This window comes from Drosophila subobscura, chromosome A (genome assembly GCF_008121235.1).
Source record: "Drosophila subobscura isolate 14011-0131.10 chromosome A, UCBerk_Dsub_1.0, whole genome shotgun sequence".
Classification (NCBI taxonomy): domain Eukaryota; kingdom Metazoa; phylum Arthropoda; class Insecta; order Diptera; family Drosophilidae; genus Drosophila; species Drosophila subobscura.
Window position 1 is genome coordinate 5,320,134 of NC_048530.1, and position 22,759 is coordinate 5,342,892.

Below are 22,759 nucleotides of genomic sequence, written 5' to 3' on the forward strand. Positions count from 1 at the left end.
AGAAGCGGGCTCTGAAACTGCATTTACACCTTCGTTGGCATGGATCGGAGCTGAGCATAGCCTAGAGATGGATTGTAGACAGCCCATCTGCTTGCTAGTGAAAGTTGTCTAGCAATAGACAGGAACACCCCCAGCCTGATGCAGGAATATGTGTCGATCATTGCGTGATTTCTGCATTCAGATGGCAAAGAGTCTGGCAAACGATTCCCTTAGCTTTAGTACATCAAAGTTGGTGTTTAGCCATCAAAGTTTCCTTCTTCATTAATATTTCTGTTGCTGCTGCTGTTGCTGTTGCTGGTTTCGGCTGCTTTCGTGCCACTGTGCCTCTCATTATATTTATTTAGTTAAGGACAACCCATGCGAACGCACACTTACACGCTCACACGCACACACGCAGAGAGCTGTGCCTAGACTCAAAAAAAAGAAGAAGAAGTTAAAACAAAAGCAAAACCAAACAAAAATGCATATAATGCATTACGTATACGCACCGCTGCCGCACAGACAGACGCGTCCACTCCACATAGAACACCGCCCGCAGTTGCTGCCACTGCTGATGCCTCTGCCGCTGCACATAGGCAAAAACCTTTCAAAATATCCCCCCAAAAAATAAGCGACGCCCGTGTAGGCCTATCAAAAAGTCGCAGTCACGCAAAACGAAGCACATAATGGGAAAGTGCCAAAAAGTGCAAAACAAAGAAGAAAGAAGAAAAAAGAAACGAAAAGCAGCAGCAACAGAGTGGGTTGGACGGGGCAGGAGCTGCCTCAGGATGGGGGCAGGACAAACTCGCGGTGGAGTGGAGCTAACAAAAAACAAAAAACAAAAAAAGAAAGCAAAAAGCGAGCCAGGCGATGGACTGCAGCCGCCTCGCTCTGACGCACGCACTGCCATGCCGCACGCATTCTCCGGCCCAAATAAAAAAAAAACACACACACACAAAAAAGAATAGCAGGAACAACAAAACTGTAAAAAAGCAAAGCCGTGCAGCAGCAAAAGGACTAAAAAAGAGTCAAAAAATAAAATGCACGCGCACAAAAAGTAGGCAACACAAAACAAAACCCAAAGCCCGAACCGCGGACATCGCGCCGCTGCCGCTGCTGCTGCTGCTGCTGCTCTGGCACATCCTCTGTCCTGTGTCCTGTGTCCTACCCTGCTGTTCCCTGTAAGGCCTACTTAATGGGCGAGTCGGTGGTGGGGGAAAGCCGGCCGGCCGGCTGCCAACGCAATGACATTGAATGCAGATGCACAAGTGGGCGCCATACCCATCCCCCGCATCTATTGCCCCAACAGCGCTGCCAGCGACGCTGACGTCGTGTGTGTGTGTGTGTGTGTATGTGTGTGTGCGTGTTGCCAATAAAATTAAAAAATAAGTCAACGGAAATCGAACGAGTGACGCACACGAGTGCGAGTGCCATTCCCCGTATTTTTTATTCTTTTTTGCAGTACGTTTTTTTGCGTGCGTTGCAGCAGCAGCAGCAGCCGAATGCATCTGTCGGTGCGTACGTGTGTGTGCGTGTGTGTGTGTGTGAGCAAAACAACCCCCGAAAAAAGGCCACACCACACGCACGCATCCGACGAGTACGAGCCGACCATTTGACCAGTCGACCAGTTATGGGCGTTTTTTGTAGGCAACACACACGAAAAAAAAAGACACAAAAAATGCAACCAAATATTATAAAAATGCAACTGCAGCGACAGAGGCTGCAGCGCTGCTCTGTCTGAATGCAACTGCAACTGCAGTTAATGCAGGCAGTAGGCGGGTGTGGTGCGGCAAGGTCGCGGGCAGCAGCTGCAGCAGCAGCAGCAGCAGCAGCAGCATCAGCAGCGACAGCGACAGCAATTCAAACATAAAAAAAGAAACCAGGACAAAACAACCAAAATAAATAAATGCGCGCGCGAGGCAACAAAGTGGAAATTATATAAAAATGCGCTAAAATCGGTTCCACACACACACACATGCAACGAGAGAGAGAGAGAGACAGAGAGACACACACACGCACAGTTAGGAATTTGCTATATACGCGCGCGGGAGTGCAGCTTGTGGATTTTTGTGCTGCCTACTTTCGGGCGTCGCTGGCCACGAGTGTGAGCAGTCCAACCAGCAGCCGGAGAGAGGGTCTGAGTGGGAGTGGGAGTGGGAGTGCAAGAGAGAGAGAGAGGGAGCGGGTGAGTGCATGTGTGAATGCGAGGGCACGTAATATGTTTGTTTAATAGGCCTAGAGCGCGGCTCAATTTGCATTCACGAGAGTTTGTGTGAGGCGTAGAAGTGTGTGAGTGTGAGTGTGAGTGTGGCAATGCATCAATATATGGAGACTCCGCTTCTCCCTCTTCCACACAAACACAGAAACTGTCTGACTAATGTTTGCAATTTATAATTATCCAATTCTAGCCGATTTAGTAATTGAAAACTAGTGAAAATATCACAATAAAAGGGCATGCCAATGGCTGCAGATTTGTGTCCAGTTGCCACCCAACTTGTTGATTGCCTCCGGCAGGAACAGGAACAGGAACAGCACAGCTGAGGGATGATGAGATCCAAGCAGGTACAGGCAGAGCCCGACTCTGGCACAGTCCCATCGTGGTTACACATGGAGGAATTCCCGCTATCAAAATCATCGAAAATCATCCATGGCCAGGCATCGGCGGCTCGCTGTGCCATAAATTATTGTTAATTGCCTGCAAAAAGCAAACAAATTCTGCACTTTTAACCGAAAAATTTGTGGCAATTTATCAGCAACAGCAGCAGCAGCAGCAGCACGCATTCAACTGATTCAAGTGCATTCAAAGGCATCCCTTCCCCACAGCCCCACAGCCCTACAGCCCAGCATCAGCAACAGGGCGAAGACTGCATGCTCTTTGCAGCAAAAGTAATTCCAATTAGTCCATGATCACAGCGGACAGATGCACCCCACGAAAGGGTATACTCGGTTGGGAATACAAAAAAGTAAACATGTTCTTCTTTGTTTTGTCCCAAATGACAGCGCGGCAAGTGGGGAGTGGGGCGGGGAGTTGGTCTGAAATGCGTTTGAGTTCTCGCTCGTTTCAGCTTTCATTTAATTTTTTTGTTTTATCATTTTTGGGTCCCCCGACTCCGACTCCGACCTGACTCTGACTCTTCGATGTGCAATGCATTTTGCCTATTGTGTGTGTAGACATATTGGTCACCCCCTGAGAGGGCGTTGCTGGGGCTGGAGTCGTGCGGTGCTGCAGCGACTTTTTGAAGGCAGATTGCAGCCCATTGTGTGCGCTGATTCTGGAAGAGTCGAGCAACGTGGAGCTAGCTCCTTGCCCAGCTGCCCGTCATCTGGCAAGGGGCAGTTGTGTGTGCTCGATGGTCTATGTACTCGATTGGGGACCGAAATGCCAGTAACGGTAATGCAACAGCAACAGCAACAGCAACAGCTCCCAAATATCACATTAACATCAACGACATGCTTCACTCTGTCGCTCCAACCCTCACTCTCTCTCTTTCTCTCCCTCCCTCCCTCCCATGCCCACTCTCTGCCGGCTCTATGTGCGTGTAAATACATAATGTGCGCAAAAAAAGGACTCGGCAGACAAAAAAAAAAAAACAAAAACAAACGAAAAAAAGTCAAAAAATAAATGCAAAAAAAGTTTAATAATAATGATGAAAAAATGACCGAAACTTTGTACATGGCTCGGCCATACACACACACAGAGACAGACTGGAGCACAGGATGCACGCTCAGGTCCAGCCCACGCCCGTGGCACGCCTACTGCCCCCACTGCCCCCACTGCCTGGCGCTGGCCACCCCAGTCCGCGCCAGTCCCCATCGTCCGCCCAATTGCATCGCACGCACGAAAATAAAATGCAAATGCAGCAGCAGCCACCCAGGGGGATGCGATTGCAACTAGGGGTGTGAGTGGGTGGTGGGGTGGTGTATAGGCCGGATATGCTGTCCGCCATGAGGCCATTGCATTTTTGTTAATCACACACACACGCACACGCACACACGCATACAGCTGCATTTTATTTGGTTCATTTTTCCTCTTTTTGCGTTTCGGGTTTTTGCTGTTTTGTTTTGCTCGTTTTCTCCACTGACATCATTTTTTTTTGCAACTTATTTTGTGTTGTGTTTTCACTTTTTGTTTTGCTTGTTTTCTGCGTTGAGCGTGGGGCGGGGGTAGGTGTGATGTGCTGTGATGTGTCGGTGGGTGGGCTGGATCCGCTGGACAAATTACACATACGCCGCGTGGCACATACTGCGATGCGTGTGTGTGCGTATTATGAAAATGAGCTGCAGGCAAGCAAAATAGAGATAGAGAGAGAGAGTGGGAGAGAGAGAGTGGGAGAGAGAGAGAGCTAGAAGGTCAGCGGGAGAGAGTGAGAGGCATTGGACCGCGACAAAGTGCGTAAGCTCTTCTCTAGCTTCCTTTTGTCTCACTCTCTCATGCCACTGGGCTGATCCACTGCCCCTGCCCACGGCCAGCGACTGTCGCCGCTGCCTACGTGAGTGCGCATTTGATTTTGGGCATTAGCGTGCAAGGGAGGAGCAGTGGCGGCAGCCAGGAAGCCGGCCTTACATGAAGGATTGTGCTCTGCTGACTGCCCACTGCCGACTGCCCCCTGCCGCCTGGCCCCTCTTCCACCGCCAAACCATCGCCGCATCTGGCAATTTCCAACGATTTGCCTGCCCTGGACTGGGTGTTTATCTATACCTTTGGATTACATTAACGTTAACGCGACGGACGCAGGCAGCAACCATTTCCATTTCCTATTTATTTTTATTTTATTTTCTTCTTTTGCAATTTTTTTGCAATTTTTTTCTCCCCATACTGCGTGTGTGTGTGTTTGTATATTGGGCTTTTATATAAACAATAAATTGTTATGCCTACGCGCAGTTATTTATTTTGATTTTTGTGCAACTTTTTGTGCATTTTTTTCGCGCTTCCCTCCACCCCAAGCGCCACCCCAAGCTCCCCATGCTGCACGGATATATATTCATTCATGTACTTATATTGATCAATACATGTGTGTGTGTGTGTGTGTGTGCGTGTGTGTGTGTGTGGGTGCGTGTGCTGAAAAAAGGCAGCCATTTTTAAAATGTTAAAAATATAATGTAATGCTAGAGCCATGCGTGGATGGAGTGTCCCAAGCCCAGGCCCAGGCCCCCCCCTTGGGGCGCCCTTTAATCGGAGCTCCCGAAAAGAGCTTACAGAGCCTCGTCCCCACATTAACCTGCCGTGCCACGCCCACGCCCACGACCACTGCCACGACCATATCCTGATTCACGTTCAGGATCCATTTCCTGGTCCCTACTCCATTCGGTTCTTGTTGTTTCCTTTTTAATGATTTTTTCCCTATGTTTTTGTGGCGCTTTGGCTGCTCCTGCGTTTCGTTTTTTGTGTGTTTACTCTGGTCTTAATGAAAAATGCCTGGACCACAAAAAATTAGCATAAACGTTTTTAATTGATTCCGTTAGCCAGGTGAGATGCAATTGCAACTGTCCAGGCAACCGCCACTGCCACTGGACACCGGGACACCGGGACACCATCCATGGGAGCTGGGAGCTGGAGAGTCGAGAAACACAAAGAGATCCCCATGGAAACTGCCTTCTCTTTGTTTTGCTTTTGGGGCTAAAGGCCAAAAAGAGAAATCGTCGCGAGTGAGTGGCAAAAACAAATCCCGATCTCATGATGATGCGCCGCCACAGCAAATGCGACACACAAAGCACCCAAAAACTTTCTACGGTCTCCCATTGCCACGGGCACAAAACCTGAAGAATGCATCCACACAGAGAGACAGAGAGACAGAGAAACACAAACACAAACACACTCACCGATCGATCTTACATGATTTAAGGGCAAGCAGCTCTTGCGGCTCGGCGCCCCCCGTGCTCCAGCGCTCCATCTTCAGCTTCAGCTTCAGCTACAGCTTCTACTGGGCCCCATGCCAAGCCATAGAAAGCTGTGCGCAAATTGCTCAACCACCACAAGGGATCTCTGCCGTTGCTGCTGCTCCCTGGGGGGACAGGGGCGTCGGTGCAGGGCAGTTGCATGCCCGAAACTCGTTTGTGTGTGCCAAAAATTGCAAACCCACAAATCTTCTTTCTTCGCTCTGCGTGTGTGCGTGTGTGTGTGTGCGTGTGTGTGTTTTTGTTGTTTTGTTTTTTTGAGACCTCGAACAAGTTTGTGTTTTTTTGGGGGCTTTGCTTTGTTTCTGTTGCTGTATTTCGTTGCTGTTTTATTTTTGCGTAATTTTTGTGTAATTTTTAGTGCCACTCACGATCACATGCACCACATGCGAGTGTGTGTGTGTGTGTGTGTGTGTGTGTGTGTGTGGCATTGCATGGGTCTAAAAGTGATGCGCTGCTGCTGGCTCACATGTGTTGCTTGTGTGTTGCCTCTGCCTCGCAATTTCGGCAAATGACTTCACTATCTGCCAGCCCCTGCCACTGCCACTGCCCCTGCCCCTGCCACTGCCCCTGCCCCTGCCGCCACATATCTACAATATTCCATTGCCCCTTCTACAAACTACGCAGCGCAGCGGCTGTACTAAGTTTCGGGGATCGGACTCTTGGTGTGCATGGCAATGGGAATGAGGCGAAGCGTTTATAATTTCCAAAAACAAACTCGGGCGACGAACGCGCGCGGCCGAGGTTAACGGCTTCAATGCAACTTTTTTGAGGTTTCGCACACACACACACACACACACACAAGGCACTGCATATGTATGTGTGTATGCATTAATATAACGATCGCAGCTCAGCGACCTAGCGAGGGCACAACACACAAAATTTAGGAAGTAGCCTGGAGAGAGAGAGAGCGAGAGAGAGACGACAGCGACGGCGGCAGCGGCAGCGGCAGCGGCAGCGACTCTGACTTCGAATCGGGGGCTTTTTGCGTGTGTGTGTGTGTGTGTGTGTGTGTGTGTGAGTATATGCACATTTCAAACTATGGGCTACCCTTCCCCTCTTTCCACATGCATCGAAAGGCCGAAAGGCCGAAAGAGAGAGAGAGAGAGAGAGAGCGGGAGAGAGAGCGAGAGACGATCTTCGTCAAGCTTCGTTATTTTGTTGTTCGGCCGCTTTGGCTGAGTAATTTTTGCCAAAAAAGTTTTGCCAAAAAATGGTGCGCTCTCTTGCACTCGTTCTCCCTTGTTCTCTCCCCTTCTCTCTCTCTGTTTGTGTCTCTTTTCACTGAGTCATTTCGTAGCTGCTGCCGCTCTGCTGCGCTCAGAGCGCTTTGTCGTTTGCATTACATAGATCGCTGACTGTTCCTCTCTCGCTCTGTCTGTCTCTCTGTCTCTCTCCGTCTCTACCCTGCTGCTGGTTCAACGCTCGTTAGCTGCCCCGCACCCGCACCCGCACCAGCAACCCTCTCTCTGTCCAGGAACAGGCCCTAGCACAGCTCTGCCCTGCCTTTGGGGAAGACTGTACAAAGAGAAGCAGCCAGGCAGGCAGCCTGTGACTCCAGCACTGATTCGGAATGTGACTACGACTGGGACTGCAATCTGGAAGATGGAACCTGGAACCTGGAACCTGGACTGTGACACACACACACCCAGCCAGGGAGACTCTAATACTGCAGCTGATCCATGGGAAGGGCTGGTAATGGGCTCTCTCTCTGTCTCACTCGCTCCTCTCAGAATTCAGCACAGAATAAAATCTTAGTTTTTGGGCTTCTGGGGATCAATGCACTCTCGGCATTCGCAGAGGCCTTCTCTGGCTTGGATCTGGATCTCTTCTATGAGTGCGAATGTCAGCTTCAAGGCCTCCGTGGGAAACTCCAGCTTCAGCTCGAATCTTTGGTGAACTTTGCACCCCGCAGAATGTTATATTCATTATCAATCACGCTTCTGGCTAACCGCCAATTTAGACGGCACTCTGGCACTCTAACAACATCATCAACACGACGAGGACAACAGCCACGTACGGGACTAGGAGCAGCGGGATTATGGGCATTAAATGATTCGTCACACACCGCCCCACAACCCACAACCCACAATCCCCCAACCATCGCCCACAAGGCCGTAAAATAAGCAAGCGACAAACTGCTTCCAAACTGGTAAAACAATTCACAAAACTACCAACGAGGAACCCAAAACCCAAACCCAAACCCAAAACCGAAAAACCCAAACCCAAACCCGTAAGCGGCAAGCGGCAGGCGGCAGCAGGAAGCAACAGAAACAGCAACCAAAGCACCACTCTATTATCCCATCAGAAATGCCGAGAAGTTCAAAGTTCAAAAAGGCTTAAATGCCACAAAAATCAACACTCTCTCACACACACATACTCCCATATGTGTGTCTGCCTAATAGAGCAGGAACGGGCAGGATGCAGGCTAGAGAATGTTTTGCTTGTAGCTTGCAGAGTGGGAATGGGAGTGGCAATGGGAATGGGAATGGCTTAGAAGTGCCGCCAAGAGGCAAACCACTTAAGTACCGCCCCATACACGTCGTAAAATTGCTGTGAAATTTTCACACTACAAAAACTTTTGCCCACCCAACAAAAGCCACAGAAAAGCCCAGCAGCGGGATGGGATGGGGTGTCCGGAACAGGACGAGTTAGAGCCAACACCAGAGTTTGGGTGTTAATGATGATGAAGTTGTTGATGGGCGTGTGCCTGCCTGCCTGTCGTGTGTGTGTGTCTGTCTATCGTCTGCCTGCAAATGAGCTAGATTTTAGGGCAGAAAATTCATCATAAAATCACTTAAAATGATATTAACCACCCCGTTCTGGCAGCAGCAGGACCTGTCCTACCACACACACGCACACACATGAGGGCATGAGGCCGGATTGAATCGGGTAATTGCGTGTCAAAAACTTCTCAACCTCTGACCTCCTCCTGCCAGCCTGCCTGCCTGCCTGCCTTCCTGTGTGTTTGTCGCACAAGGGAAACCCTTCCAGCTCTGTCCCGTGCCGTCCTAATCCTTTGATGGGCCTAATCGCTGCCCCGCTAGCCCTGCCACACACACACACACACATGCACACACACACACATGCATATCATGCTAATTTGCGGACAGCCGCCTTCGTTTGACTTGGCTTCCGGTTCTTGTTCGGATAACGGCAACCGGACACCCCATAAAAACTTGGACCCGGTTGTCAGGGATGCGGGGTGCAGAGACCGTATGTCAGCAGGGACAAGGGGCGAGCGTTCAAATCATTTTAGGGTTAATTTCCGCCTCCTTGGGACACACACGCACACACAGAGAGAGAGACCTGCGGGATGGATCCTTGAAGAAGTTGGCGCCTTGCTAATTAATTCACATGATACCTGGGAGACGCTACCCCGCTACCCTTTACCCACTGCACTGCAGGGAGGAGAGGGGGTGGAGACCAGCTCCAGCATTTAAAAGCCACATCATGCGCTACGTTGGGAAACTTACCCAAGAGTGAAATTGTTTGACGCACGACGCAACCCGAGGGCCGAGGGCAACCCTTACCCAAGGACCAGCCTCAGCCTCATTCTCATCATCCCATCCCTCATGGCGCCCACAAGCTAAACACATTTGTGGGTCAGTCAATCTACGACGTGCCGGGCGACGAGTGTGAAGAAAATCCGAGAGTTTCACTCTTGAATTTCTAATAAATTCATGGGCCAAGGACATGGCCCAGGCAGCCAGGCAGCCAGTGAGCCAGTGAGGGGGAGTGCCGCAGTGTGGGTCTGTCTTTGGGCAAAAGCTGTCTAAGTGTGTGCTCCCTGCCCACTTCCTTCCACCCCCCTCCCCCCCTGCCATTCCTGTGTGTGTGTGTGTGTGGTTTGCTTTTCATTCATGGCTTTTGGCCTGCTGATGATTATGTGTGTAATTTCCAATTATGACTTCCTTTGACGTGGTTTCATTTCTCTCGGCTGGGCCGGGCCAGTCCAGTCCAGGGGGGTGAGGGCCAGCGGTTGGTGGAGCAACAGGGGGACGGCGCGGGGTATCGTTGGTGTCCCAGGCTGAGGTTTATTCCATCAACTTGTCTACCCATTGGCTGCTTTTGCTTTTGCTTTTGCTCCCTGTGTTATTGCTTAATTTGAATGCTCAACCCCCCCCAACCACCACCAGGACATTCAGGATACACGCTAGCCACACACACACACACACACACACACATCCACTAACACCCACACATGACCACAAAAGTGATTCACACGCTCCAGGCTGGGGTCAAGGCGGTCTTTGGTCCTTGGTCTTTGGTTCGTGTGCGAGGGGAGAGCGCTCTCCTGACTTTCTTGCCACAGCATCTTGTCTTTGCCCCCCCTGCGTCCCTGTGTCCCTGTGTCTGTGGGTTGTGTGTCAGGGTTTGGGTCTGTCTGATAGCGGGCGAGCGCTGCTCCTTCTTTGTTGTTGTCGCTGTCGTCGCCTGTCGTCCGCTGGTAATCCCTGATTTCTGGTTATTCCCCTGACCCCAGCACCACCCATGTGTGTGTGTGTGTGTGTGTGTGTGTGTGTTTGCGCCCGGGTGGTGTCGTCGCATTGGCATAATTTGTAGGTCATGCATATTTGGCATGTTTGACATGTTTTCTTGGTGTTTTACATGATAAACACTTAAGGGTGATAGCAAAATAAAACCCACACGCAAACAGGACGAAGGACTTAGTGGCTGTATCGCTATTCGTGTGCGTGTGCCCTGAGCCATTTCTTAGTCAATTTGCTGCCCTTCCCGAAGAGAACTTTATTTGATTTTCAAGTGGGAAAGCGCTCCGCTCCCACTCCACTTGCAGCACTTACAATTCTGCCTCCATGCTGGCTCCTCCTCTCACCTATTCTCCGTGGCCCCCCGTTGCCACCCGTTGCCGATTTCGGGGCTGGAAACTTCAATCAAATGCTAGCCGCACACTCGAGAGTGCGCTAACCGGTTTGTGCAACATCATTGGAAGCGAATGGATGGATGGAGGGACTGCTGATCCCTCCACGGAACAAGTTTTGTTAGTTCCGCCGCGTACCGCGTTGCGTTTGCCGCAGCGGCCCATCAGCGTAACATTTGTGTCCAGGGACAGCAGCCAGCAGCCAGCAGCCCAGTCCAGGCCACGTTTTAGGCGCATGTGCAACGCGGCAGCCGAAAGCTCAGCTTCGACTTCGACTTCGACTCGATCTCAAGCTGCACTTGGACTTCACTCGACTCAAAAGTAGGGGAAGGGGAAGGGAGAAGGTACGTGCCCCATGCCACCGCCCCATGCCACTGCTGCTCTCGATCTTCGGAGCTTTCTATGTAGGTCGCTGCAATTTAATACTTGAGCCACCAAGTGCTCGACTCTCAGCTCCATTCCCCTGCCCGTTGCCCCGTTCCCTTCCACATCTGAGGCCGATTTCGTTTTCGCTTTGGGCCCAATTTCTGAGCTCGCTAATGCGCTTCGTTTTTCAAATCGTCCTCTCAGAGGCAGAGGCAGAGGCAGAGAGACGGGGACTGAATGCAGTTTGCCTGGCCAAAAACCGGTTTTGCCCAGGGACAGAGAAACTGCAGTGGCATCTAGCTGGAAGGAGCTGCCCCCTGCCCCCTGTCCCCTGTGGCCGTTTCATGCTCTTCCCTTCGATTAAGACATCAAACAGCAAAAGTCGCTGCTCGAGTCGATGGTCGATAGCGTCCCATAAATCAGGCGAGCCTTTAAGCAAGGACCAACCACCGACTGACAGTATCGGAACCGCTCTAGCCTGACCTATAGACGGTGAAACGTCTTGAGGGCTCAACAGGCGACAAACAAGGGCCAAGGTCCAGCACCAGGATAGCCCGAATTAGGAGCAGGAGCAGGAGCAGGAGAGCAGGAGCCAGTCAGTCGGCAACGTATTCCACACGATTTGTTGGTGCCCGTAACCGTGACAACGACATTCACATAAGGACACGCGCCACGCACACACGCACACACACGCACACACACACACACACATATGATGTGTCTGGTTGCCAGGATTACTGAGGCAGACAGCTGGAGACTCCGTGTCACGGGTGGCGAGGGGGTGACTGCTTGACTGCTGCCATGGAAGCAGCAGCAGCAGCAGCAGCAGCAACAGCATCGCTTAGCCTTAGCCTTAGCCCGGTCCTCAAGGTCACTGGGAGCCATATTAAAGCTGCCTTAAAGCACACAGCATGGCACCTGAGCAACTCGGCAGCACCTCCGTGATAGACAAGGACGACGCACACACACACACACAGCGCCACACAGCGCCACACAGCAGGACTTTGAGGCCAAGCAAGTTGCAACCTGTTGAGAGCAGCGACAGACTCCGAGCTCGAAGAGAAAGAAGCAAAAGAGAAAAGCTAAACGCGAGAAAAATTCCCATTTGTGGGCAGGGAAGCGCAGAGACAGAGACGGAGACGAAGACGCAGGATACAGGAGCAGCAGGGTGTGGGGGTGTGTGCCACCCACCAGTGACTGTTTCATGGCCTAATCTATGCCTGGGTCTGAATGGTGGTCAGTGTTGGCTGGAGACCTTGGCTTACAGGTGGTTTCCCCATATGCGTATGTCCCCCATCCTGTGAACTTTGAACTGTCTCAGCTGTTGGGATAATTAGAACTATTCCTACCACTGCCCACAGCCCACAGACTGGGCAGGACACGACCAAGCGGCGCTTTTGTTACCACATACAGAGCATGACGTCTGGCATCAGTCAAGCCCGGGCCCAGTTTCAGCCTCGGCCTCGGCCTCGGCCTCGGTCTCGGTCCCCCACAGCCAAAGAATGGACGCTCAAGGTCGCTCCTGTTCTCCCTGCTCCTGCAGCACATTTACCTGTTACCTTTGCCCCTGTTTCCCAGGCAGCCTTGAAACGTCGCTGCCTTGATCTCTGTTGCCTTTTTTTGTCGTTGTTTGCTGGCCTGCGTTTTGGCGTGGAAATTTATCAGTTTTGTCGCACTTTTGCATGCTTTTTTCTAGCGTTTGCTTGGGAGCACTTCTTCTTGTTGTAGTCGACCCATGCCACATGCCACATGCCCCATGCCCCATGCCTCATAGCATGACAGCTGCAAAAGAAAAACCTGACGTCGATGCCGAGGCTGCTGTCGACGTTGGCGTTTGTGAGAGCTGAAGGAAAAACGACGCCAACGCAACGAGAGTGAAAGTCTTGGATGGGCAACCCACAAGGGGACGTAGCAGTCGCACGCACTCACACACACACAACACAAACACACACGCACACACAGAGAGCGCTGACGTCAACGCCAACGCCAACGCCGACGCCGATGCCGACGCCAATACTAATACCATCGCACACGACGAGGCTCCTTTTCGTTGTTTTCGTCTCGTTTTCTTCGCCATTTTTGTTGGTTCATTTTCCCTTTCGCTTTGTTGTTGTTGTTGCTTGTGCTGCTGCTGCTGCTGCTGCTGCTGCTGCTGCTCCTGTTCCAGCTTTGGCTTGGCAGAGATTCTGCTGCTGCGACTGCTACTGTTTATTTTGGTCGCTGGATCTTCTCCCACGCCTCCCCAATCCCAATCCCAATCCCACTCGCAGCCACCCCTCTGCTGGGAAACATTTTTCTTCTCTTTGGCTGGATGCTACTTTACTTTTTTGTCCCTCTCCTCGGAGCGAACTTTGCTCAACTTTTTCTGCTTTTCTGTTGGCAGAAGGAAGAAGAAGGGGGAGGCAGGATGTGGTGCCCAGCCTCTTGGCTGGATTTACTTTGGCGCTCTCTTACGTGAATAGTTCGTTAGTTAAGAGACTCCAACACAAGGGCCTGGCCATGTCCTGCCGCCACAGCTTCCTTCTCTACGCAGGGCACGGGATCGTGGGTGGCTGGGTGATTGCCTGTTAACGCTCCCGCCAATAAGTTATTGAAGCTTTCGCTCGAAGCTTTTAGGGTTTTGGACTCTGTTGAGTTCTCGATCGCCAGCGAAGTTTCAAACCCGCAACTCAAAGCTCAAAGCTTGAGCTCAGTCTCTCCCTCTCTCGCTCTCTCGCTCGCCCTCTTCGACGCAGGCGGCAGCGACGTCAGCAGCGATCGCTCCATGCAGAATGCATGTGAAAGCATGTAGAAATTCCACTCGTAGGCTTCTCCGATTTCAGAATATCAACATTTTTGATAGCCAAAAACGTTCGAAGGTTGCCGTATTCTGTAACCGGCACTCGTCGGAATTGTTTTTATGATTCTGTGGCTTATCCGCATCTCTGTGTAGTAGCTATGCAAGTGACAGAATTCTATGGGAATTTGTTTACTTTCTCCGCTTTCTTCATGACTCTTTTTGAGCGAAAAATCTTCTCTCTGCATCGTGAAAATTTATGAGCTTATGAATTGTTGGCATTGAATTTTATTTTTCCCCATTTCACATTTTTCAATGTTTTTTTTGCCAAGTTTTAAATGGAAAAATGGTTATAAAATAGTCGAAATGAACCACTCTTAGCACTCTTTAATTAAAAATACAAAAGTAAACATTAGAAAAAGGAAATGAGGATAAATGGAACCACAGAAAATAATTTTGCATCTGCACAACCAAGGCGAATGGCAGCTGAGATTTGTTTTAACCTCACAACAAAAATCGCACAATTAAAATGAATATTAAAAAAAATTGCACACCGTTCACATGCAATTGTAACGGCTTCTTGTGAGTGATTTTCCATCCCATGCCTCAATATATTTCCCAATTGATGCTTCAAACATAGAATTGCAGACTTTTCGTCGGCATATCTAGACCCTGACGCACCCACCGTCGGGCCTCTCTCCCACATCTGGACGTACATACATTTATCTCTATTTCTGCAACGTGGGAATTCCTGAGAATCATGAAGAATGCAATGGCATTCGGACAGATAAGAGCAATCAGCGGTTCGGCATTTGATTAATGTTGATCTTGTCTATTGTCGATGACAACGAGATAGCTCGAAATTCGGCTATCGCTCGGATATCACGTATTCAGTAAGATTATGTGATGGCCCACCCCACACCACACCCCAGCCACCAAGAAGAATCGAGCGATTGTTGGCCACATCGTGGCGCATATGTCTGTAAGCGCAGCCAAGAGCCGGAAATACAAGACAGATGTTTTCGCACGCGGATGGTGTGATACTTGCCCGTGTGGTATCCCCCACTAGAATAAAGCGATTATGTGTCGATGGTCAGGTGCAAACACATCATACGCGAATGCAAGATGCGACAGCTAATGCACAAACATTAGCCATATCTCTGGCATTGTAGATGGCAAATGTTTGAAAGTGTTTAGCCAGATTGTTACCATGATAAGCCCAAGTACTCTTTAGCTGCTCTTGAAGCACGTATCTGCAGATTAGCTTTCGATTTGATTACCTGGTGGGTACAATGTTTATGTATATTTTTCATTGCTCATTGATTAAAGTTGCGAAAGAAATTGTTGGCCAGGAGCTTGGCTTGGAACATTCTTATTGTTTGCACGGACATGCCACAAGTCCACACCAAATTCGATTTATCGGCTTGTTTTTGGCTATGAGTTACATGTGGGTACGTGCCCGAGATTGCAGGTTCTTACGTGGAGACAGACCCTTTTTTCCCTAACGTGGGCGGTCAGAGTGTTATGCAGCCGCAGTGGAGCAGAGAGCAGTGCATCGCCCACCCAAAAATTCGTGCCTTTCCGGGCGCAGAGTGCGAACGTGTTAAATGACGCACGAATCGTCAAAATATTTTGGTGCGTAACTCAGCCCGTCGCAAAATACGTGAAAGAATCGTAAACAATTACGGATTGGATTGGGCGGGTTACTTGGTGGGCTTGGAACCTTGGGCTGCAAATTGCAGGGCGGGGGCGGCAGCCCATCTCCATCTGAATCTCGATTTCCATCTGCATTTTTGCATCGGCAACTGCATTATTTTGGTGGTGCCGACTCCCTCATCGGAACCTATTTTCTGCTGGTTATTCTGTCACCGGATTTTCATTATTTTTGTCCACTGATTGCATTGACAGATGTTTACATTTTCTTTCTTATCGTTGCAGACTGTGGATTGCAGACTGTGCATTGCATTGGTTCCGCATTGGGCAGCTCCATTGATCACGTCTAGAACCGATTACTCATGCCAGATGAACGCAATAAGAAAGCATCGACATCGACCCATCTCCGGGACGGAAGTAGCTGCAGTCTCTCCGTCTCTCGCTCTCACGCTCATCGCAAAATGATATTGTCATGCCTTGCGGAGCGAGCAGTGCACGGCCCTGATATCGCAGCTCGGGGGCCCTCTTCCGGTCTGTGGGGCACGTGGGGAGAGCACCGCTAGCTAGACCCCAGACTACAGACCATGCAGCCAGAGAGCAACGGGTCGGGGCTGTGTCTTTGTTTTTGCTCTAGCTTCTGCAATGCGCTCGCTGTGTCTCGGCCGGCAAACATTTCTTGTACTTAAATCACGGCGCGGCCCATTGGCATTTAAGTTATGCAACATTCTCGAAAGCGAGCGCACTCCAGAGACCATTTAAGCGCGTCTGCCCCGCTCTAAGCCAACATTGTCTGACGAGAGGTAAGCGCGGTCGCAGCACCAAAGGACCAACAAAATAGCAAGGAACACCTGCAGGAATAGACAGTTTGCAGAGGCCGGAAACGTGTGCTCGTTCGTCAGATGTCCCCAGTCGTAGTGCGATAAGTTTAGTTCGTGTTCGTGGTCCACATCAAGATTAGCCAAAACCCTCAACCCTCGCCAAGTGGAAGTGAAAGTGAAGTGAAGTGAAGCGACCCGCCATGACGCACTCCATCTGGCTGCTGCTGCTGCTTGCGGCTCTGTTCACCCTGGTGAACAGTCGCTCGATCCGTCAAGTGCCGAACGGCTACTCCGGCGGCCCGCCGCCCCATTCGCTGCTGCCCAACGGGTACTATGGACAGCCGTATGCCTACCAGGCGCCCTACGGTTACGGCTACCAGGCGCCACCGCCAGTGTTCAGTCCACCGGGCAGCTACTACGATAGTGTCTATGGCGTCTACAAGCCCTTCCCCGGCGGCGGCATACCAGTTCGAATCGATTATGTAAGTGAAATCAGGGAGGAGCTTTGGCATCCCCACTCACCATTCTGTTCCATCCTGCAGAACAATCGTTGCTCGAAGAACTATTTGGGCATTAAGCCGCATCCCGACCAGCAGGAGTACTACTATGTCTGCCAGCCCAACTGCGTGATCTTCAGCAAGTGCCCGAAACTAGAGGTAATCCACCGCTCTTGTCCGCTTTTCAATCAACATCTTCATATCCATCTTCATCTCTGCATCTCTCCATCAGAGCTTCAACTCAAACAGTGGTCGCTGCGTGCATCGGGTGCAGCCTCAGGCCCCGCCATGTGTGAAGGAGGGAAGGTTCGCCCATCCGAGCGACTGCAGGGTCTACTACAGGTGCGACAAGAACGAGTCGCTGCCGTGGCTCTTTGGCTGCCCTTCGGGCACCATTTTCTCGCCATTGAAGAGGAAGTGCATACCCGGCGACGAGTGCCCATCGACGGAGATCTCGAACAGCGGCAGCTATATACCCGTCAACTGTGAGATCAAGTTCCCCGAGTGCACGGAGGAGGGCACCTTCCGGTCGCCCACGGACTGCGCCCTCTACTACACCTGCAAGCTGCAGGAGAGCGGCAACTATCTGCAAACCCGCTTCAAGTGTCCCGGCAGCAACAGCTACGACCCCACACGGAGACTCTGTCGGCCGCGCAGCGAGGTCAGCTGCCACGATTATGTGCCGGTGCCACAGGTTGCCTATCCGCAACTGCCACACTTCTATCCGTACCCAGCGCCGCCAACGCTTTACGAGGAGGATGACTACGACACGGCATCAGGAACAAAGGAGCAGGCCAATGAGCAACCCATGTTGAACTCCAAAATGGTTGAAAAGCCGTCGGTGAATGTTGTCGTTCTGCCCACGACTACCACAACTACGGCTGCCCCTCCAAGCTATCCGTCTTATGAGTTTTCACCGTATCAATACGGATCCCAACCTGCAGCCGAGAGTCTCGTGGAGGAAGAGTCCGCCAACATCAGATCCAAGCCGTCGGTCAACATTGTCGTCCCACCGACAACACCAAAGTACTCCAGCAAGGGAACCACCAAATACCAGTACAAAAGATACACCTATTCTACGGCCAAAATTAATGAGGTTACTGAGGCCCCGGAACAGATGGGAACCCTCAAGGCGCTCAAGGGACAACTGTCCGAGAGGATTGTCATTCTGCCAACATCCACAACACCCGACGCAACGTCAAAGAGCACAACCGTGAAGCGTGAGAGCTCCACCGAAGCACCGACTGTGCCTACATCGCCTCCGCACTGCGTGCCGCCGGCAACTACTTCGTCAACTGCGGAACCGGTCACTGCCACCACAACCATAACAACGACTCAAAAACCGTCAACAACGACCACAGTTGATACGACTACAACTCCGAAATCAACCACAGTAGGAAGCACAACTGTAAAGCCAGCATCAACAGTGACGACTCCGAAAACGACAACTGTTACAACCACAACTCCGAAAACAACAGTGACGACTCCGAAAACGACAACTGTTACAACCACAACTACTAAGACAACAGTGACAACTCCGAAAACGACTACTGTTACAACCACTACTCCTAAAACAACAGTGACAACTCCGAAAACGACAACAGTAACAACCACTACTCCTAAAACAACAGTGACGACTCCGAAAACGACAACTGTTACAACCACAACGCCTAAAACAACAGTGACAACTCCGAAAACGACTACTGTTACAACCACAACTCCGAAAACGACAACAGTTACAACCACTACTCCTAAAACAACAGTGACGACTCCGAAAACGACAACAGTTACAACCACAACTCCTAAGACAACAGTGACAACCCCGAAATCCACAACTGTTACAGCCACAACTCCTAAAACAACAGTGACAACCCCGAAATCCACAACTGTTACCGCCACAACTCCTAAGACCACAGTTACAACTCCGAAAACGACAACTGTTACAGCCACAACTCCGAAAACAACAGAGACAACCCCGAAATCCACAACTGTTACAGCCACAACTCCAAAAACAACAGAGACAACCCCGAAATCCACAACTGTTACAGCCACAACTCCGAAAACAACAGTGACAACCCCGAAATCCACAACTGTTACCGCCACAACTCCTAAGACCACAGTTACAACTCCGAAAACGACAACTGTTACAGCCACAACTCCGAAAACAACAGTGACAACCCCGAAATCCACAACTGTTACAGCCACAACTCCTAAAACAACAGTGACAACCCCGAAATCCACAACTGTTACCGCCACAACTCCTAAGACCACAGTTACAACTCCGAAAACGACAACTGTTACAGCCACAACTCCGAGAACAACAGTGACAACCCCGAAATCCACAACTGTTACCGCCACAACTCCTAAGACCACAGTAACAACTCCTAAAACGACAACTGTTACAGCAACAACTCCTAAAACAACTACTGTTACAACCGCACCTCCTGAGCCAACGACGACCACTCCGAAAACGTCGACAATTACAACCACAACTCCTGAAACAACAGTGACAACTCCGAAATCGACAACTATTACAAGCACCACTCAGCAGCAAACAACGACAACTCCAAAATCTTCGACAATAACTTCCACCACCCAGATTTTGTCTACTACAACGCCGAAGTCGACGACCCTCTCGACGTCCACAGAACAAACAACATCGACTACTCTGAAATCGACAACTATTACCAGTACCACTGCAAAACCAACAACGACAACTCCGCAACCGACAACTAGCTCAACCACCACACAGCAGACAACAACAACTCCGAAAACTTCGACTATTAGCACCACAACTCCGAAGCCTACAACAACGACAACAGCATCGTCATCAACAAGTCCCCAAGCCTCCAGCAGCACCACACTTCAAGCTACTACAACAACAGCCAAGAGCACGACTGAGGATGTACCAATCACGTCTACCGCAGCCATAAGCACTCCGACGACCACTCCTGCCGGAGAGCAGACGACTGTAACGAAACCAGCCTGCCCCGATCATGGAACGACCGAAGGTAAGTGCAAAGTAAACACATGATCGTCCTACCAAACATACATATGTGCCATCCGGGAGAGAATTGGCTAACCCACACGCAACACTTTACACTTTACACTTTACAGATACAAAAACACAAAACATTGCATGTACACAACAACAGCAAACTCAACAGCAAGAACTGCAAGAACAAGAAACACCAAAAAGACAACCAGAACTCACAAATACAAACACCAACTCCGAATCATCCATAAATAAGAATCTGTTGGTGAGGGAGAAAGGTTTGCAGGAGCAGGTGGTGGCCCACAACTTTGTTTCCAGTGAACTGAACCTGGACTACATGGATGATGCGCCATTGCCGGAAGACGGCCAAGCCGAAGTGGACAAGTTCACGACAGAGGATCCCAGGACGAAAAAGTCTGCAATGTCAACGTTGGCAGCGGCTCATCTACTGGAGAAGCTGTTCCATGTGATATCCACCCCTGCGCCGACTACCATTCGCACACCGACTCCAGGTGTGACCCTCGCCCAGATGGCCAGGCACAACCTGGCCACGTCCAAGCCATTCATGGCCGAGTCCCTGCGGCTATCCATCAAACAGCTGGCCTCAACGCATAAGCGTTCGATTCACGAACAGAATCCCCCCGTGAATTCCACGAAGGAGGAGCCCGAAGACTCTGAATATTATGACGGCGATTCGTCCGAGAACTACGCCGATGAAGCGAATGAAGTTGTGGAGCAGCAGACCACCAAAGCCATGGCTAGCACCACAGCAGCCGCTGTATCCCCGTCGCTAGAGCAGGAACCGATTGAAGCCACTTCTACCACCACCAGCCGGCCACTGCCAGTTCCTTCTTCAACAACTACTGCCAAACCGAATGCAACGATGGCTGGTGATTCGGAGTACGGCGATAACTCTCTGGACTCTGACTACGTCAACGACGAGTCTCCGGCTTCGGTCTCAGAGCTGGAAAACGAAGTTCTCGCAGAATCCAAGAGCTTGGACACTGAAGCACAGAAGCTAATGCTACTGAGGCTGCTCAAAGAGAAGTTAACCCATCCAGAGGAGAACAAGATGTCGATCCCAAGCACAGAATCACCACAGAAAAGTCTCCTCATGAGTTTGCTAAGAAACAAGCTAGGCCAATCGGAAGAGTCCCAAACATCCACCACAACCACGGAAACACCGCAAAAAAGTTTCGTCATGACTCTGCTGAAAGAGAGGCTAAGCCATCGGCAAGAAACCAATTCACAAAAGCAGGATAATAGATTTCTGAATAGCGTACTCAGTGCAGAAGAGATTGAGAGAGATCCCGTGTCCATATCCACAGCAGCACCTCAGACAACCACAGCCACGGCAGCACCTGAGATTTCCACATCCACTTCCACAGCTGTCCCCCAGACATCAAGCAGCACGAGCACCAGCACCAGCACGCCAGTGCCTGAGGAGACAACGATCGGAGCATCGCATTTGCCGGCAAGAAATTCGAGCAGTCTCAGCTCTGAATATTATGATGATGAGGACTACAAGGAGTACGATTCGCCGAGCGATGGAGAGAGCACGGGCCAAGTGAATGCCACGGAGGGATCCATTGAAGGCAAGCAGGAAATGATCGAGCAACGGCCAGGCACTGCGAAGCGACACTCCATCCCGCCAGTGCCGCTGGAGGCGAGCAGCGCGAGTTCTTTTGAGAATGAACTGACACTGAACTGGAACGACATGCAAGCCATGGCTGAGGCTGATGGGTTTCTGCTGGGGGCAAATCATTTTGACATTTCCACAGCTAGTTCCATCAAACAAATACATCCGCCTCAGGGACTGAGTGCACTGACCACAGAGGGTCCAAGCACAACACAGAAAACAACAGAAACACTAGCATTAGCCGCATCAACCACACCGATTATAAATGCAACACCAACAACACCAAAAGCAGCCACAAGTGCAGCAACCACAACAGAATCGACAACAACATTAACACCAACCACAAGCAGACGACCGACAGCAGTTGTTGCAACAGCCGAAGAGGCAGCAGCAACAGCAGCAACAGCAGCAACAGCAGCAACAGCAGCAAGACACAAAGAAGTCCTCAGAGTCAACAGCAAGCCTTGGCTGCTGGAGGCACAGAACCAAACTGTACATCTAACGCCAATTTCCATTGCCACTGCACCAAGTGGCAGCCCAGTGAGCCCTGATGTTAATCGTTCGTTTCACTCATTAGTGTCCAACCCCGGCGACTATGCCACCGAGAAGGTGCCCGAGCTCATACTGAAGGTGTTTGAGCCCATCGACTTGAAGATTGTGTTCTGCCCAAAGTCCTGCGACGAGGACCATGACCACACATTTGGTAAGTGCTGAGACTCAAACCGAATTTCACCCCAACTCACCACTGACATCTTTTGTTTTCGAATGACTGATTGCAGACCCAGCTGATAATTATAAGAAGTCCAATTGCTCTGGAAGCTGCGACGATGACCAGCCGCCGGCCCACCACAGCGTTGACCTGAAGTGGAAGCCGCTGACGCTAAAGGACACCGCCAGCTTTCAAACCATCACGTAGATAGGCCCTAAGCCTCCACAACATTCGAGTTTGTACTTACTGCAATTCACGTATTTTGTTTACTTTAATTACACTTAATAAATAATTAATATATTAAAAAGAATACTCACGAGTGCTTTCAAACACAGAGAACCACAGCCTGAGTTCAATGTCAAGCACAGGCAAGAGTGGGAGTGGCAAGTGGGTAGAAATGGAGCTGGAGCTGGAGCTGGAGTGCACACCATCCATTCGAAAGAAAAAGGAAAACAGCAAGGGCAGAGCCACCAAAAGAAGCAGTCAAAAGTGGACACAAAAAAGAAGTTTGCACAAGGCAAAAGGAAAGAAAAGTGAACGCCGAACGTCC

The 22,759-nt window shown here is 50.5% G+C and overlaps 1 protein-coding gene across 4 annotated transcripts in view; it reads left to right on the forward strand.

Moving 5' to 3' along the window:
- The window catches only part of LOC117901930 (mucin-2), a 63,331-nt gene extending 40,833 nt beyond the window's left edge, over positions 1–22,498 (forward strand). The window contains exons 2-7 of one of the 4 annotated variants that reach the window (XR_004649346.1): positions 15,837–16,851; positions 16,912–17,025; positions 17,099–19,877; positions 19,984–21,992; positions 22,078–22,203; positions 22,280–22,420. Coding sequence is in view for 3 of the 4 variants with exons in the window: in XM_034812902.1 (XP_034668793.1) it covers positions 16,570–16,851; positions 16,912–17,025; positions 17,099–19,877; positions 19,984–22,203; positions 22,280–22,416 (5,532 nt within the window). In the remaining variant the exon portion in view is untranslated. Of the gene's footprint in view, positions 1–15,824; positions 16,852–16,911; positions 17,026–17,098; positions 19,878–19,983; positions 22,204–22,279 lie in introns of those variants that run through there. The other 3 variants (XM_034812902.1, XM_034812922.1, XM_034812910.1) reach the window with 3 other exon arrangements.
- Positions 22,499–22,759: the final 261 nt, after the last annotated feature.